Below are 16,020 nucleotides of genomic sequence, written 5' to 3' on the forward strand. Positions count from 1 at the left end.
TTTTATTTTATTTATTTATTTATTTATTTATTTTTGCTTTTTGGGTCACACCCGACGGTGCACAGGGGTTACTCCTGGCTCTGCACTCAGGAACCACCCTGGTGTTGCCGCCCGCCCCCGCCCCCCGGCAGGGTCGACCAGCAGCCGCCAGGGCCCGGAGCCCCAGAGCCCCGGAGCCCCAGGTCGACCGGCTGCCGCCCGGGTGGGCGGGTCGACCAGAGTGCTCAGGCGACCATATGGGATACTGGGAATTGAACCCGGGTTGGCCGTGTTCAAGGCAAATGCTCTACCCGCTGTGCTATTGCTCCAGCCCCAGTGATGCCTCATTTTAAAAAGAATGAGCGAGAGAGAAAGAAGGAAGGAAGGAAGGAAGGAAGGAAGGAAGGAAGGAAGGAAGGAAGGAAGGAAGGAAGGAAGGAAGGAAGGAAGGAAGGAAGGAAGGAAGGAAGGAAGGAAGGAGGAATGGAAGGAAGGAAGGAAGGAAGGAAGGAAGGAAGGAAGGAAGGAAGGAAGGAAGGAAGGAAGGAAGGAAGGAAGGAAGGAAGGAGGAAAGGAAGGAAGGAGGAAAGGAACGAAGGAGGAAAGGAAGGAAGGAAGGAAGGAAGGAAGGAAGGAAGGAAGGAAGGAAGGAAGGAAGGAAGGAAGGAAGGAAGGAAGGAAGGAAGGAAGGAGGAAAGGAAGGAAGGAGGAAAGGAACGAAGGAGGAAAGGAAGGAAGGAAGGAAGGAAGGAAGGAAGGAAGGAAGGAAGGAAGGAAGGAAGGAAGGAAGGAAGGAAGGAAGGAGGAAAGGAAGGAAGGAAGGAAGGAAAGAAGGAAGGAAGGAAGGAAGGAAGGAAGGAAGGAAGGAAGGAAGGAAGGAAGGAAGGAAGGAAGGAAGGAAGGAAGGAAGGAAGGAAGGAAGAGAGGGAGGGAGGGAAGGAAGGGAGGGAAGGAAGGGATCGAAGGAAGGGAGGGAAGGAGGGGATGAGGGAGGGGTGAAGGGAGGAAAAAGGAGAAAGAAAGAAAAGAAAGAAAGAAAGAAGGAAGGAAGGAAGGAAGGAAGGAAGGAAGGAAGGAAGGAAGGAAGGAAGGAAAGAAAGAAAGAAAGAAAGAAAGAAAGAAAGAAAGAAAGAAAGAAAGAAAGAAAGAAAGAAAGAAAGAAAGAAAGAAAGAAAGAAAGAAAGAAAGAGAGAAAGAAAGAGAGCGAGAAAGAGAGAGAAAGAAAGAGAGCGAGAAAGAAAGAGAGAAAGAAATTTTTGCACCAGGAAAGTAGCTCCACAGTAGAGAACTTGCCTTGCAAATATGAGGCCCTGCCATTTCAAAATTATATAAAGCACATACATGAAAATTATAATGTTTCCCAAAGTTAAAAAAAAATAGATTAAGAGCTGGAAAGATAGCACTGTAGATAAGGCACTTGTCTTGCATGCCCCTGACAGGAGTTCAATCCCCAGTAAAACATGGTATCCAGAGCACCACCAGGAGTGATCCGTGAGCATAGAACCTGGAAAAAATCACAGAGCACTCCTAGCTAGAATCCCCCAACAAAGAAATTTTAAAGCATACTGCAGGACCACTTTCAAAGGTGATGTCACAGATAGAAAAACTTGTCAAAAATATTACAAAGAAAATAAGACATTACTCAAAGAAATAAAAGAGGACATGAGGAAATGGAAACATGTCCCCAGCTCATGGATTAGGAGGATTCACAGCATCAAAATGGGGACAATTTATCAGCTGTGTCCTTCATTTTGACTTTGAAGTCCTCCCCTGTCCAGTGTGTGACTTGGTCCTATATTTCTCTCCATCACCGAGTCCGTCTGTCAATTTAAACTCGCCATCCAGTCTATGGCCTTACCACCCCGAATGCGCCCAGTGGCATCAGATTTGCTCTCGAACATAACATTGACCAACTGCTGTCCTTATGCCTATTGGACTAAAACCAGCTCCCCTTCTCCATTTTTTATACTCTGAACCAAATTGGGTGTGAAAATGAATTTTTATAGACTTTACCGAGAGCCTTCTACAAATAACTAAAGGCAGATTTCAATTGCCCACTGCCAAATTAGCCCTCTGCCCCGTCTGTTAGATTCACATACCATGAGGACTTGGGTTAGCCTCGGAAATAGAGAACTCACTCTGTGGTATTAAAAACCTACGCAAGTTCTTGGAAAGCGGTTTTAATTGATGTTGGTAACTACTCTATCTGAGCAAAGACTACTAAAAAATCAGCGAGGTAACAACATGCAAAAAGATAAAATCACCTCCAAATGATAGCACCACAATGTAAACTTGTCTGGAAAAATCAATTAAATGCCCTTCAAAAATAGACTTCTTAAATTTTATCTGTCAAAATAAGGCAAGAAAGAAAATTCAACCCAAACATTGGGAAAACATAAATGTTTAAAAACAAAAAAATGAAGCAACAACATAAAACACGGAAATAATTTGCTTTGCATGTGGCTGACTCCAGTTCAAATCCTCAACACAGGCCAGAAAAAGAGTGAAAGTGCCTTGTATGACGCTGACCTCAGTTCAGTCCCCACTTCAGTCCCCCCAAGTCCTGCCAGAATCAACTCCTGAGTATAAAACCTGAGTAAGACCTGGGCCCAGCCATGTACAGCTCCAAAACAGAAACAAGCAAACAAAGGCAACAAAGAAAAGAAAAGCATGACACAGAGAACCCAAAGAACCACCCGTGATCTTTCCTGAACATGGAACCTGGAATTGCCCAAACACTGCTGTGTGCTGGGTAAAGGTCAGCACCACCTCCTAAAAAATAAATAAATAAATAAATAAATAAATAAATAAATAATAAAATAAAAACCTGAAGCACCACCATGGCCTAAGAAAGACACAATAATCAGAAGTCAAAATTTTCTTAGTCATGAAAAAATTGTGAGAGACTTAACCATTAGGTGCCCAGGGAGCTGTAATGATCTTGTACCAGAAGAAGAGAATAAAATCATGGGAACCTAATATGGCCTTTTTACAGTTCTGCTTATAATTACGCATTAAACAATTTACCCCTCGTGGATGAGTTCCTAAAGCCTGCTGAGAAGTTGCACTCAGAGAAACGAGGACATGCTGGTTTTTCTTCTGTTGTGGTTTATCTTATTAAAACAAAAAAAAACTTTCCCAAACTAGAGAAAACTCACTTCTGCTGAATTTTCATCTTCCCTAGAAAACTGACAGCATGGGTGAGCATTTGTCCGATGTTCGCAGGAAGTCAGGCCATAAAAGACAATGGCTCGTATACATGCATGCCCAGTGAACGTCCTCTGGGCTGGAATTCATCAAATAAAGGCAACAGATGGCATACCTAAATGCAATTTGCTGTTTGATTTATCCTTGTGTTACCACTTTGAAAAGCGGATACTGAATGCTTTGTCTAATGCTATTAGGAGACGCAAGACCAGAGTTGGCGCTAATGGATCATGTTATCTGATGTTGGAGCATCAATCCTGAGAATGAAAACCGTGGTCCAGCCACAGAAGCTCTCTCCTCAGACTAACAGGGACCTGTCAACAGCCAACACTCCATGAAGTGGGGGGGAGCATTTCATGAGGCTCGTCCATGGCAGGGAAGCAATCCCAGCATCCATCAACAGGGAGAATGTGCCTTCGCGTCTGCTACTCTAATCTGAAATGAGAAGGGATATTTTTGTGCCTGTTAGGCTTACCTCGGAATGCTCACTGAGAAAACTGGTGTTTCGTTTGATTTACAATGAGATCACTTTTCCCTGTGGGTTCTCTCTGACACAGGGCCACGGTCTCTGATCACGAGTCTGTCTCCCTCAGACCTATATTCCAGGCTACCATATTCTGCAATAAAAACTTCTGGAGTCTTATATTACTGTTTCTAGCATCTGTCAGAATCATTCCTGCTGACATGGTGCTTAACAGACTTGCCTCCGAGTCAGATCAATATTGGGGAGCAGCATGCAGAGCTGCAAAATTAGGTCATTAATTGCAAAGCCAGCTCAACCCTCCATGCATTCAGAGACCAAAACAACGGAAGTCAAAGGAAAGGGAACAATCAAAGACTTGAGAGACTTCCTCTAAATCTCAATCAAGATGTCAATTTAGCTATGTAATTCTCATAGTACTGCAGAAGGATTAAAGTGGAGTGATAGAATTCCTTGCCTTTCAAAAACATCTGAGCATTAAAATGCATCACTCCTCCTGCAAGAACATTCATGAGCTAATATGTTCTGCGGCCCTGATCATCTTTCTGAGCACTCAGATGTCAACCTTTTCAAATGCCTTTGGGAAAATCTATTGTGGACTTATGTCTCTCAGGTGACAGCCAGATTGTTCATCATAGGGTTAGCCTACTCGGTTTCCTCACAATCATATAATATAAAGAAACACATGAGTCTCAAAAACTTGGAATCTAAGAACAGAACAAGAATAACAAAACACTCTCGGTGCTTGGAACCAGATTGCAAAATGACAGCATCAGCTGCAATATGTGTGTGCCTGGGGGTTGCCCTTCCAAACTAATTTTAAAAATAAATTGAAATTGAACGGGAGCCATGCAAAGTAGAACACAGACCTTTTGGCAGATACATCAGGTAAACAGTAAACAGGTTGTCAGAAACATATTGACATTCTCTTCTTTTGAATTGACTTTATGCTTTTGTTTCTCTGCCCAAATGGCGTCTGGTATTATTAACTTCTATCTATTAAAATCTTGCCCTTTCCTCAATGGGATTTAAAGAGCCTTAATAGTCAATTTGTTAAATCATCTTAAAAATAGCATTTAAGGAGTTTTCAAATAAAAATAGGTGCCTTTCCTTGTTACCTTGCAAACCAGAGTACACCAGACATTTCTCATATTTGAATCAAAGCTAGAAACGTGACTCTTCTTCCAGGTTCAATTTCATAAAGATGTGAATCTAGAAATATATGTAATGCATTCACTTATCCAAATTCCAAGGAATCTTCCCTGAAATCTGTCATGCAATACACAAATAAGGATCAAAATATTAATACAGGCTATAAGAAAGAACTGAAATGAGTGTAGGTAGGTCCAAAACCAGGTTTGTTCATTTGGCCCTATTCCAACTTACCTCCTCCCTCTTCTGTCCTGATTAATTGCCCTCAGCAAGGAGCTGGAGCCTAGTAATGCTGTTTTCTTAATTCCTGTTGATGGAGTTTGGATAGGATATAAGGATAGAAAGAGAACCAACTGCCTTTTAACTAACCGATTCTTCATGAGTTAATCAATCATAACTTGTCCATTTTAATTATCTCCCAAATTCCAAATAGAGATCTGCTTACAGTTTCCAAATATTTGCATGATTAAAGATGTTTTCCTTGTTTCAATAAGGAACCCCAAATTGATGATTCAGGTGGTAAGATTTATGAGATGTCCTATTTATCTCCCAGATTTCAGGAATTCTAGTCTGCAATTCATGAATAAAAGGCATTCCCACTGAGATATGCAGACTTCGCTCATTAATGACAATAATCATGTTTAAAGTATATATATATGCCAACAATGGGAGATGCCAAGGAGAAATACCAGCCAAGAAAATGGTTATTAGTCTCCTGCTTCATATCCATAAGAAGGTCATGTATTTGAATATTAAAGATAATTATCCAAAGCTAACAGGCCACTAGTGCACCTGGATAACATTTTCAGGTTATTTTTGCCCACTTTGGAGCAATACCAGCAGATTGGGTCATCAATCAATTAAACCCACCAAGTTACTGGAAAATTCTGGCTGCCTCACTGACAACTGGACAGCTTGGTTAAGGTGTGGAATGTGCCCACCTGTCACAGCAGGACTTGATGAGCAGGAACTAAGCCTTTGATGCTCTGAATACGCCACAACATTTAGATGAGTGACCTTAATATAGAAGTTGCAGTCGATTTTTTGGCCTTGAATAAGTGATCATGAACCTCCAGAGCCAAACTCTGTTGATGTATTCCATCTGTAGCTCAGTGATGTTCCCCCAAACATGTTTCCAACATAACTGGTACTAAATAATACTTTTAAAGAAAATGGTACTATGGTCAAAAGATACAAGAACATAGGCATGATCCCAAGTCTTTTTATGTTTTCTGGTGTTGGTCAACCCTGCACTCCACTGTGAGAAGTTTGGGACATGCTGCATCACAGTCCTGTTCCACTTTGATAATTTACAAATCATAGTAAGTACTGCAAAAAGGTCTACACTAAACGAAATTGTTTGTTGTGTTTAAGCAAACTCATTTGACCTCAGAACCCTTTCCTACTTAACACCACGGGATATGTTTAGGGAAATGTTTTTCTAGAAACTGAGATATCACCTAGGATGAATTTTTAACACCATGGGGCAGTTTACAGACTTCCAAATTATACTGTTACATGAAACACAGACTCAAAGGTGTCTGCTGGCCTATTAATTATCGATGCTGTGTGTAAAAATGAATCGTTGATATAGGAAGCAGATATTCCAATGTCTGTGGAAGATTTGTAGAACTTATGACTTTTTTTGCTTTTAAAAAATTCGTATCTGTATTGCAAACAAAAAAATGCCCAAAAGGAGAGAGACAGAGAAAGAGAGAGAGAGAGAGAGAGAGAGAGAGAGAGAGAGAGAGATGCCTGAGAGAGGCAGGCTGGGGGGGAGGGATACGGAGAAGGCGGTATTGGTGGGATGTGTACACTGGTAGAAGGATGGGTATTGCAACAATGTATAACTGAAAATCATGAAAGCTTTGTAACTGTATCTCACAGTGACACAGTGATTCAATAAAAAATAATAAATTTTTTAAATAAATTTAAAAAATAAGAATAAAACTTTATTGTTTCCCTCTGGGACAATAATTAAAGTCTTATCTGGGGAAAATATATAGATTTTTGAGCAGTGCCCTCTTCGGACTGAGTTTTCTAAATTTGGTGTTGAAATTGTGATGCCAACCTATGTACTGAGCATCCACCTGGGCCGACCTTACATCATCCTACAGAACTAGAGAGCAAAAGGGTTGAAATCAACATAAAGCTTACGCTACCCACTGTTAGATGTGCCATAAAGTCTTTGATTCTGATTCAAGAATGTTGTATCTTCTGCCATAAGTTATGAAAAATTAGGAGGAAATTTTTTTTATCTCGAAGGTAGAATAAAATCTTAGACCTTTCATTCTTTTGGGCAAAGGCCCAGATTGATATGTGGAGATATCAAGCTAGTGAAATGAAAGACTCAATATTATAATTATGTCAGCTCTCCCTAGACTAATATATAGATTCAATGCTATTCCCATCAAAATTCCAACACGATTTTTCACAGAAATTGACAAGTTGATACTAAGAAGGACTTATGAACTCTTGTACCTTATGATCTATGAAGTACAGTAATAAAGACATGGTGATACTGTGTCAAGTTAGACAAATAGATCAGTGGACCACAATAGAAAGTACAAATTTTCCTTATACATATATATGGCAAAAAGAACTTTAACCGAGAAACCATTGTGATTCAATAGGAAAAGAAAAGCCTTCCTAGGAACAGTACTAGATTTACTGGACATTCTTTATCTAAGTTGTTGAACCAGACCCCACATCATACATGAATGATTAACTTCATGGTTTCTATAAAAGAATATAGATTAAAAAATTTTGAAACCATGGAATAGATCAAAATAGTCTTGGGAAGAATGCTGAGATCATTATAAAAGGAAAATGGTAATAAATGAAACTTCATAAAGTTATTAAACTTCTCTTCATTAAAGATAGTATTGGAAAAATAAAAATGCAAGCATATACTGAAAATAAATGTTTGTAATATGTATTTATAACAAAGGGCTTATATCCAGAATACAGAAAGAACTGCTACAAAGCAATACTAAAGAGGCAAACAACCAATCTAATAAATACAATAGCACTGTAGCACTGTCATCCCATTGTTCATTGATTTGCTCGAGCGGGCACCAGTAATGTCTCCATTGTGAGACTTGTTGTTACTATTTTTGGCATATCCAATACGCCACGGGGAGCATGCCAGGCTCTGCCATGTGGGCAAAATACTCTTGGTAGCTTACCAGGCTCTTCGAGAGGGGCAGAGGAATCAACCCGGATTGGCCGTGTGCAAAGCAAACACCCTACCCTCTGTGTTATTGCTCCAGTCCAGTGACAACATGTACAACATTAAATTGCTTTATAGGCTAGGCTGCTTTCCTAGTCAGTAAACCAAGTTTTATCTAAATTTCCCAAACTGGGTACCTTTTAAACCCACATTAGAATACATTTGTTCAATCACCTCTGTAGAATTAGAATCTGATTCTTACAAAAACCAAGTTACAGAAACATGATTTTCTCTCCACCTTCATTTTAAAATTTGCTAGATGGTTTAACCAACCTGACTTGTTCTTTTGCATAAACACGGCAAGATTAGAGAACTCTCCATTTGGGGCACCTCGTTATTTACTGAGAAGTCCTGGGGGTTGGCTAAAGACAGGAGACACACCAATAACGGCATTAATTTTTATCTAGCAAAACAGGTTTGGCCAAAAGAAGCAAAGGTCAGGTCCCACAATGAACTGCAGGTGGCCTCGAGCCTCCATTGAACTGGTTGTGGCCTTGGGCCTCATTTTCCACAGAGATGTATGTCCTGGCAGAAAGGAGTCCATCCCATCCCTTCTTCAGGGCCGGGAGAGATCCTGGTTTCCAGTTTTTTCTTGACGCCAAGAGTAGGGCCCACGCTGAATTTCTCCATAGCAGTGATGATTTCCTGTCTTTCCTTGACCCGGCCTGCCTCTAGTGTCTCCCTGAGGCTTGTAGTGTGCTTGAAACAGTACCTGTTAAATACCTGCTCCTGTCATTTAGACCAATCCCTTGACTGTTTCTCTGGAAGAGAGTTTTTATTTTCTTTTCTTTATTTTATTTTCAAGAACCACAAATCACAAAATCCCGTTGATCGTCGAATTTCTCTAGCGGTCTCAGCAACCTCTCCACCCGTCCTATCCCTGAGACTTTAGAAGCCTCTCTCCACTTGGCCTTCCCAACAATGCCGCATTGGAGGCTCTTTCAGGGTCAGGGGAATGAGATCCAGCTTGTTACTGGCTTTGGCATATGGATACACCATGGGAAGCTTGTGAGGCTCTCCCATGTGGGCAGGAAACTCTCAGTAGCTTGCCAGTTTCTCCCAGAGGGAGAAGTGGGTCATAAGATATCTTTTGGGAGCTTGCTTTTAAGTCTATGGATGTTGGCCGTTGATGGTATTACACACACCTGGGTTCCTCTGCCTGTACCTTCATACGTGAGGCTTGTCCGAACATATGGAGAGGGGCCTTGAGCATGGCTGTGGCTAGGTTCCAGTGGTCTTCGGCCGCCGAGAGCTCTGCTCGGGGTGGGGAGAGAAGCTGGAGCCCATCCCTTCGGAGGGGCCCCGGGGAAGACAGCCAGGCATGCGGGCAAGAGACTCTCTTTTATTTTATTTTACTTATTTTTAATTTTTTCAATAAATAGAGTAAAAAAATCAAAATTAATGGGGCTGGAGAGATAGTGCAGCGTGTAAGGTGCATGTTTTGCATGCAACAGATCTTGGTTTGATCCCCAGAACCCCACCAGGAATAATTCCTGAGTAAAGCCAAGAATAACCCTGAGCCTTGCCAGATGTGGCTCAAAAGACAAAGTAAAAGAAAAAAAGAAAACAATAAAAAACAAAAAATATACAAGTTAAAGACTTCAATAGATGCTTCCCAAAACAATATTTGTAACTTGTCTATAAGTACATGGCAATATGCTTTACATTGTTAGTAGAAGGAAAGACAAATACAAGTCATATTCACGTAGCTCTGCATATACACTAGAACTGCCAAAATTAAATACTGGTGATGTCAAAATGATGGAAAAATGCAGGGGGATTGGATACTATAGAATGATACAACCACTATGTAAGAATATTTGGCAACATTATATAATGTTGGCCTCCATTATTATTTAGCAATTCCACCTTTAAATTTTTGACCCCCTCTCCAAGCGAAAACATATTCTAACAAAAAAACTGTACAAAAAATATTTAAACTTTGCAATCATGCAAAATTGGGGAAATGTTCATCAACAAAAATGCAATAGGCAAATAAGGATCTAACAATGAACTGTTGCTTATTAACAAAAGGAACAAACAAATTATATTTTATATATACATATGTTAATCTCAAAAACATTGTCTTCAATGAAAGAAGTCATACAAATTGAAAAAATACGTACAGTATGACCTAATTTATATTAAATTGTAAAACATGCAAGATAAATGTAGGAATTTAGAAATCTAAATGTGGTTTCTTGAGGTGTCTATAGAAATAGGCAGGAAAGACGTTCCCAGGAACTTTTGGGGATGATGAAAATGTTCTATCTCTTGATTGGAATATCTGTTATATGGTTTGTATTGGTCCAAATTCTTAAAATTTATACTTAATCTCTAGGAGTTATTGCATGTAAATCTTAATTCAAAGTGGAAACAAGAGCACAAACTAGACTATCGAAAATTCAGTGATTCAAGGTCAGACATCCAAGTTAGAACAGTTGGACTTGAGATTATCCGTTGTTTCCACAGGTGCGGAGGGAGATAGCCACTCATACTTTCCACAGCTCCCAAGGCACTAATGCCAGGAAAAAACGCAATCAAGATTTGATAGCGTCCCTGAACAGAGAACACCCTGGTTTATAAAAGCGGGTGCAATTCCCGCAAAGACTGACTTAGTCAGGCACCATGTTGGCCCTCTTGGTTCTCGTGTCTGTGGCCCTTGTGTCATCTCACCAGACCGGTGAGCACTTCGATGGGTAAGTGAGCGACTCCCTCAGTGAGAGCATCTTTCGTACTTGCTAGTCCCCAGATCTCAGTGCATTCCTCTATTCTGACTGTTCTCTTCTGCTGCTGTCCCCCTGTTCAGTGAGAAGGTGTTCCGAGTTGACGTTGAAGATGAAAGTCACATCAACCTGCTGCAGAAGTTGGCCAGCTCTACCCAGGTAAACAACAACTCCATCCCTCGTTTTGTTTCGCGCTTACTTAAAAATCTGGGAGTGTGCTGTGCTCCCACCCAAGTAAGAATGACATGAAATATTAACAATAGCACTTCTGTAGTTTAAAAAAATAATATTTTTAAGTACTTGAAAAATAGTACCACAAAACATTTTTCCAACCTAAATGCAATTGCCACAAGCCCTATAGCATTATAAATTTGTGAGAACTTTCAAAAGAGCTGACAGAGCACGGCAACTGAATGAGCTGGAACTGTGCAAAGGTCATAGAACATCATAATGTACAGTCACTTCCTTTCTAAGGCTAAAAAGAAAAATGGTCAGCATGGATAAGACTGAAAAACTGGGCTTTGGTCCAGCTAGAAATTTATTTCCACATCCCATGCATCATCTGTTCTCTTTGATTTTCTTTTATTCCAAATCAAACAGTTTGAGTTTTCATGACCTTGATTCAAGCTCTCTTGTAATGACATAGCAGGAAGGGTCAGGATGGGTGAAAAAGGCAAAAATTGCCATGAGGGATTTACATACTTTTTCTTCACTTTCAAGAAACAAAAATAGCTAGGCTTACTGTTTTTAAAAACTCCACTCTGGAGTTGGAGAGCATATAGAGGACAGGGCACTTGCCTTGCATGTGTATGATCCAGGGTGCCATCTCTGACATCACATATTCTTCCCAGAGCACTTCCAGGAGTGTAAAAATAATATTCATTATCATCATCATCATCCCGTTGATCATCAATTTTCTTGAGCAGTCTCAGTTAAAGACTCTATTCATCCTAGCCCTGAGATTTTAGAAGCCTCTCTTTACTCATCCTTCCCAATGGTGCCGTATTGGAGGCTCTTTCAGGGTCAGGGGAATCAGACCCATCATTGTTACAATATGCAACAATACTCATTGTACATTGATTAAAACTTAAATTATTAATTATATATGTAGGATGACAAAAAGCTATTGGGGTTCTTGGGGGCATTAATATTTCAAATACATAATACCTTCCTTGGAATCCTCACAATCCTCCTGATTGTGAGACCAAACAAAATCTCTTAACACATCCAGAGAAAGAAGAAAACTCTGCCTTTCAGAGTAATCTGGTTGTCTTGCAAAGCATTCTAATTATTATTCTGTGCTTTAAAAAAAGCACAAAGTTATCTAACTTTGATCTACTGGACCTACCTTGCCCTAATGTTGTCTTACTTCTAAGACATTTCTTTTTCAGTCCTTCCATAATTTCTCTTATCACTGGTTTACTCACTTTTATTTTCTTTTTATTTTTTTGCTTTTTGGGTCACAGGGGTTACTCCTGCCTCTGCACTCAGGAATTACTCATGGTCGTGCTAGCGGGACCATATGGGATGCTGGGAATTGAACCTGGGTCGGCTGCATGCAAAGCAAACACCCTACCCTATCACTCCAGCCCTTGTTTTACTCACTTTTAATCATGTTTATCCCCTCTGTATACAGCTCAGTCATTCCATTTCTATCTCTTTTATATATATTATAGATCTCATAATTGATGATGAACCTTCAAGTATCCTCTGATTAATACAGCTTTAGGTTTACTGTTTACTTCATTTGTGAAGCAGACATTTATGAAGGGGCCCTCACAGTCTTTACAGCATCCGCAATGGCTATAGAATTGTGTTCACTTGTACAAATCTATGACCAATCAAAACCATGATGCTATTTTTGTCTCACATGAATCATTCTCAAGTTATCTTCCTTCTGGGCATGCCTAATTGTTATGTGCCTAAATGCAAGATTTCACAGTTACCCTGTTAGAATTGATCGAGATCAATTTGGCATACTTTTAACATGCCAAGATCATTTTTAAAATTAATTCAGCACCCAGGAATATAATTCTTGCCCAGAACTTTGCATTTCCAGCAAGTTTGATAAGCATGCCCTCTTAACACTTTGTCACTGATCCAGAAAAATATTATGTATGTCAGGGATCAGTACAGAATTAGATGCCTCCTTCACGGTTTATTCATTCAATACCTATTTATCACAAGTATACAACATGCCAGACACAAGCATTAAGCTCTGAAAGCAAGTCATTAGCCAACTCTCCTTGAACATATTTGTTCAACTTCCAAGTTATTGGAGTGTTAGCTAACACTGTCTTAATTTCATCTTGCAAAGAAGAATATAAATGCAAAGATTTGGTCAAACTCTCTGCTAAGACCAAATTTTAATGTTCTAGTCAACTCTTCCATTAATTAATTGGGCCTGACTTATTCTTTCTTTGAACCACTCTTGATTCCAGGGATCACAGCTTCCTGCTCTCTCATTCCTATCCCGTCTGCTTCCAGTCCACACTGAATCTTTGCCAAAACTCCTGCTTTAGGGCTTCATCTTTTTTTCCTTTTTGATATCTAAGATTCATCCCCTCTTTTCCTTGGTGACTTCTTCAAATTCTGGTTCCTTCAATGTTACTGAGAAGACTGGAGTCACATCAACAGTATCAGTGTGGTCATGTAAAACTCGGCATTGTATGGTGGCCACGAGCTGCCAACATGGTCTCAGACTGCCTGAGTTCAAGTCCTGGCTTTCTCACTGATAGAACTAGACAATGGATGTCTCTCTGGGTCTCAACTTTACCAATGGCCTTGTAAGACACTTGAGAACTTACATAGAAAAAACTTTGTGTCTGTTATCATCATCATCATCATCATTCTCCGGAAGTCTGAATGCAATTCGCATGGCCCAATAATCCCCTCTTTTTCAGTAACCTGCTGCCTTTGGTCTTTTCAAACAACGTAGCACTGTAGCACTGTCGTCCCGTTGTTCATCGATTTGCTCAAGCGGGCACCAGTAACATCTCCATTGTGAGACTTGTTGCTACTGTTTTGGCATGCCAAATACGCCATGGGTAGCTTGCCAGGTTCTGCCAGGCAAGCTCTCAGTAGCTTGCCAGGCTCTCAGAGAGGGACAGAAGAATCGAACCCAGGTCAACCACGTGCAAGGCAAGCAATGTATCTCTGCCAAATTATCACATGTAGAAATTTCTTTACTCATAATAATACTATTTCTTGCTGGAAACAGAAAATAAATAAGATATAGTAAAACTCCTTCTTGGAAAAGACAAAGCTAAACAAAAGTTAGTCAGGTTACTTGGCAAAAACACCAGACTTGCACTCCAAGCTGTGGGGCTGCATACTTCTTTATTCATCTTATTTCCAGCATGGCTGAGAGATATTTTTATTCTTCTGAGCCATCCTGCCAGTGCAGCATATTCTGGTCTGCAGGCTTCCTGGCAAGATTGGTACAAGGTCACCTCATCTTTGTATTCATCCTTGGCCATGGGTTCTTCTTCCCGGCTTTGAACATGTCCTTTAACAAGTTGAATGCACTGAGGAAATCTGTAGCCACTCTGGTGCCAGTGGATTCCCCCTCTTCATCTGTAATTGTTCAGGATGCACTTGGTATTTTTGTCTTGCAATCCATACTTGTTCCCTTCAGGGAGACATTTATTATTTTTTTAAAAACTTAAAAAGAACTAACCACTCTCTTGGGGTCAGAGTGATAGGACAGGGCGTAAGGCTCTTTCCTCACACACAGCTGACCTCAATTCAATCCCCTGCACACCCTAATTATCCCTGAGCACCGCCAGGAATTATCCCTAAGCACAAAGCCAGGAGTAAGCCCTGAACACTGCTATGTATGGCCCAAACAAAACAAAACAACGACAACAACAACAACTACACAAAGCCTACTCACGTCTCTGGGTCTTCTTGAACTCTGTTTGTCTAGTTTAACGTGTCAAAATGGAATGCTGATTGATTGATTTCCAATGTTCTAATCATTCCTGCAACACCAGAACATTCCTCCCTGATTTCTGGAATTAGGCCTAGAGTAGAGTTCCTTCTTCCAACAAGGAACACTGTGTGAAGATAAACACGAAGTTGCTCAACTTACAGTCAAACACAATCTGAAAAAACAAATTTGCACAAATTTGGGTAGAAACAAGGACACTAGAGCTAATAACTATTACCTTAAATGCCCATCTTATTTTTAAAATGATTTAAGTAAAGACATGACTTTATCTTATTTTCTGCTAGCTTTTTGTAAATTTCAGAAGGACTCTAGTTAGTAGCCAGTTAGTTTATAAAGTTTGTATTTCATAATTGCATCACTACCACATATTCCTTTATCTTTCATAATATTTTCTTGTGATTTTCCACCATTATGATCTTGTGTTTATAATTTTATAACATTAGTTTTATCTTTTCAAAATGTATAATTCAATTCTTCACATCTTTTGTTACTTACTCCATATCCCTTTTATAGATTCAGTTCACATTCACAAGGTCTAAGTAATTTGAAAACTTTATAAATGTCTCCTTATGCTTATATTTAAGCATACCATTTGTATCCATACTTTGCTCATGGAATTACATGATTGGCCCTAACATTTGAGTCCCATAACTTCTAAGTACTGAAGACAAACCTCAGTATTATAAGCCTGCGTCATGCTTGCAGGACTACATAGAGAGCACACTTGGTTTGCTTGCTGCTAAGTTTCCTCTATGAAAAACTAAAAAGTGTTAAGTGACCTCAGATTAAGTATGCAAGTATTCTGTCGAATATATTTATGAGATTTCCCCACCCTCTTTTAAAGAATCCATTATTCACAGCACAATTTTAAAAGTGATATATGCTATCTCTCTATATATTTTCCCCAATATTTTGTAGACCCATGGGCAGTGGGTAAGAGTTAGGAAGCTAATGAAAGAAGCTTTCAGAAAGAGAGAGAAAAAAAATAAAACATTTCATAATGCATTTAGATTGTTCTGAAATGGCACAGAGAATGATAGTAGAATTGGCAGCAAGGATACTGGGGCAGCATTTGTTACTCTGAGTATAAGGCTGGCATCTTACTCCATCTTCTAAAGCAGAACAAGGTGAAGCGAGCAGAGTGACTAATCAAGACAAGGCAGGCAGCTGACAAAGGGAGCTCCATTAAGTTGCTCCCATAGAGAGACGGGAGTTTGCTCCTACAGGGATGCATGTTTCAGGCTCTTACCACATGAGAAGAGATGGAATTGGAGTCTTTAGACATCCACTC

At 39.9% G+C, this 16,020-nt stretch overlaps 1 protein-coding gene across 1 annotated transcript in view; it reads left to right on the forward strand.

Moving 5' to 3' along the window:
* The first annotated feature begins 10,662 nt into the window (after nt 1–10,662).
* CPB1 (carboxypeptidase B1) overlaps nt 10,663–16,020 on the forward strand; it is a 31,766-nt gene continuing 26,408 nt past the window's right edge. Inside the window, exons 1-2 of the mRNA XM_004602924.2 lie at nt 10,663–10,750; nt 10,861–10,936. Of these exons, the coding sequence (XP_004602981.2) occupies nt 10,680–10,750; nt 10,861–10,936 (147 nt within the window). The 5' untranslated portion in view covers nt 10,663–10,679. The remainder of the gene's footprint in view (nt 10,751–10,860; nt 10,937–16,020) is intronic.

This window comes from Sorex araneus, chromosome 2 (genome assembly GCF_027595985.1).
Source record: "Sorex araneus isolate mSorAra2 chromosome 2, mSorAra2.pri, whole genome shotgun sequence".
In the NCBI taxonomy this organism is placed as follows: Eukaryota; Metazoa; Chordata; class Mammalia; order Eulipotyphla; family Soricidae; genus Sorex; species Sorex araneus.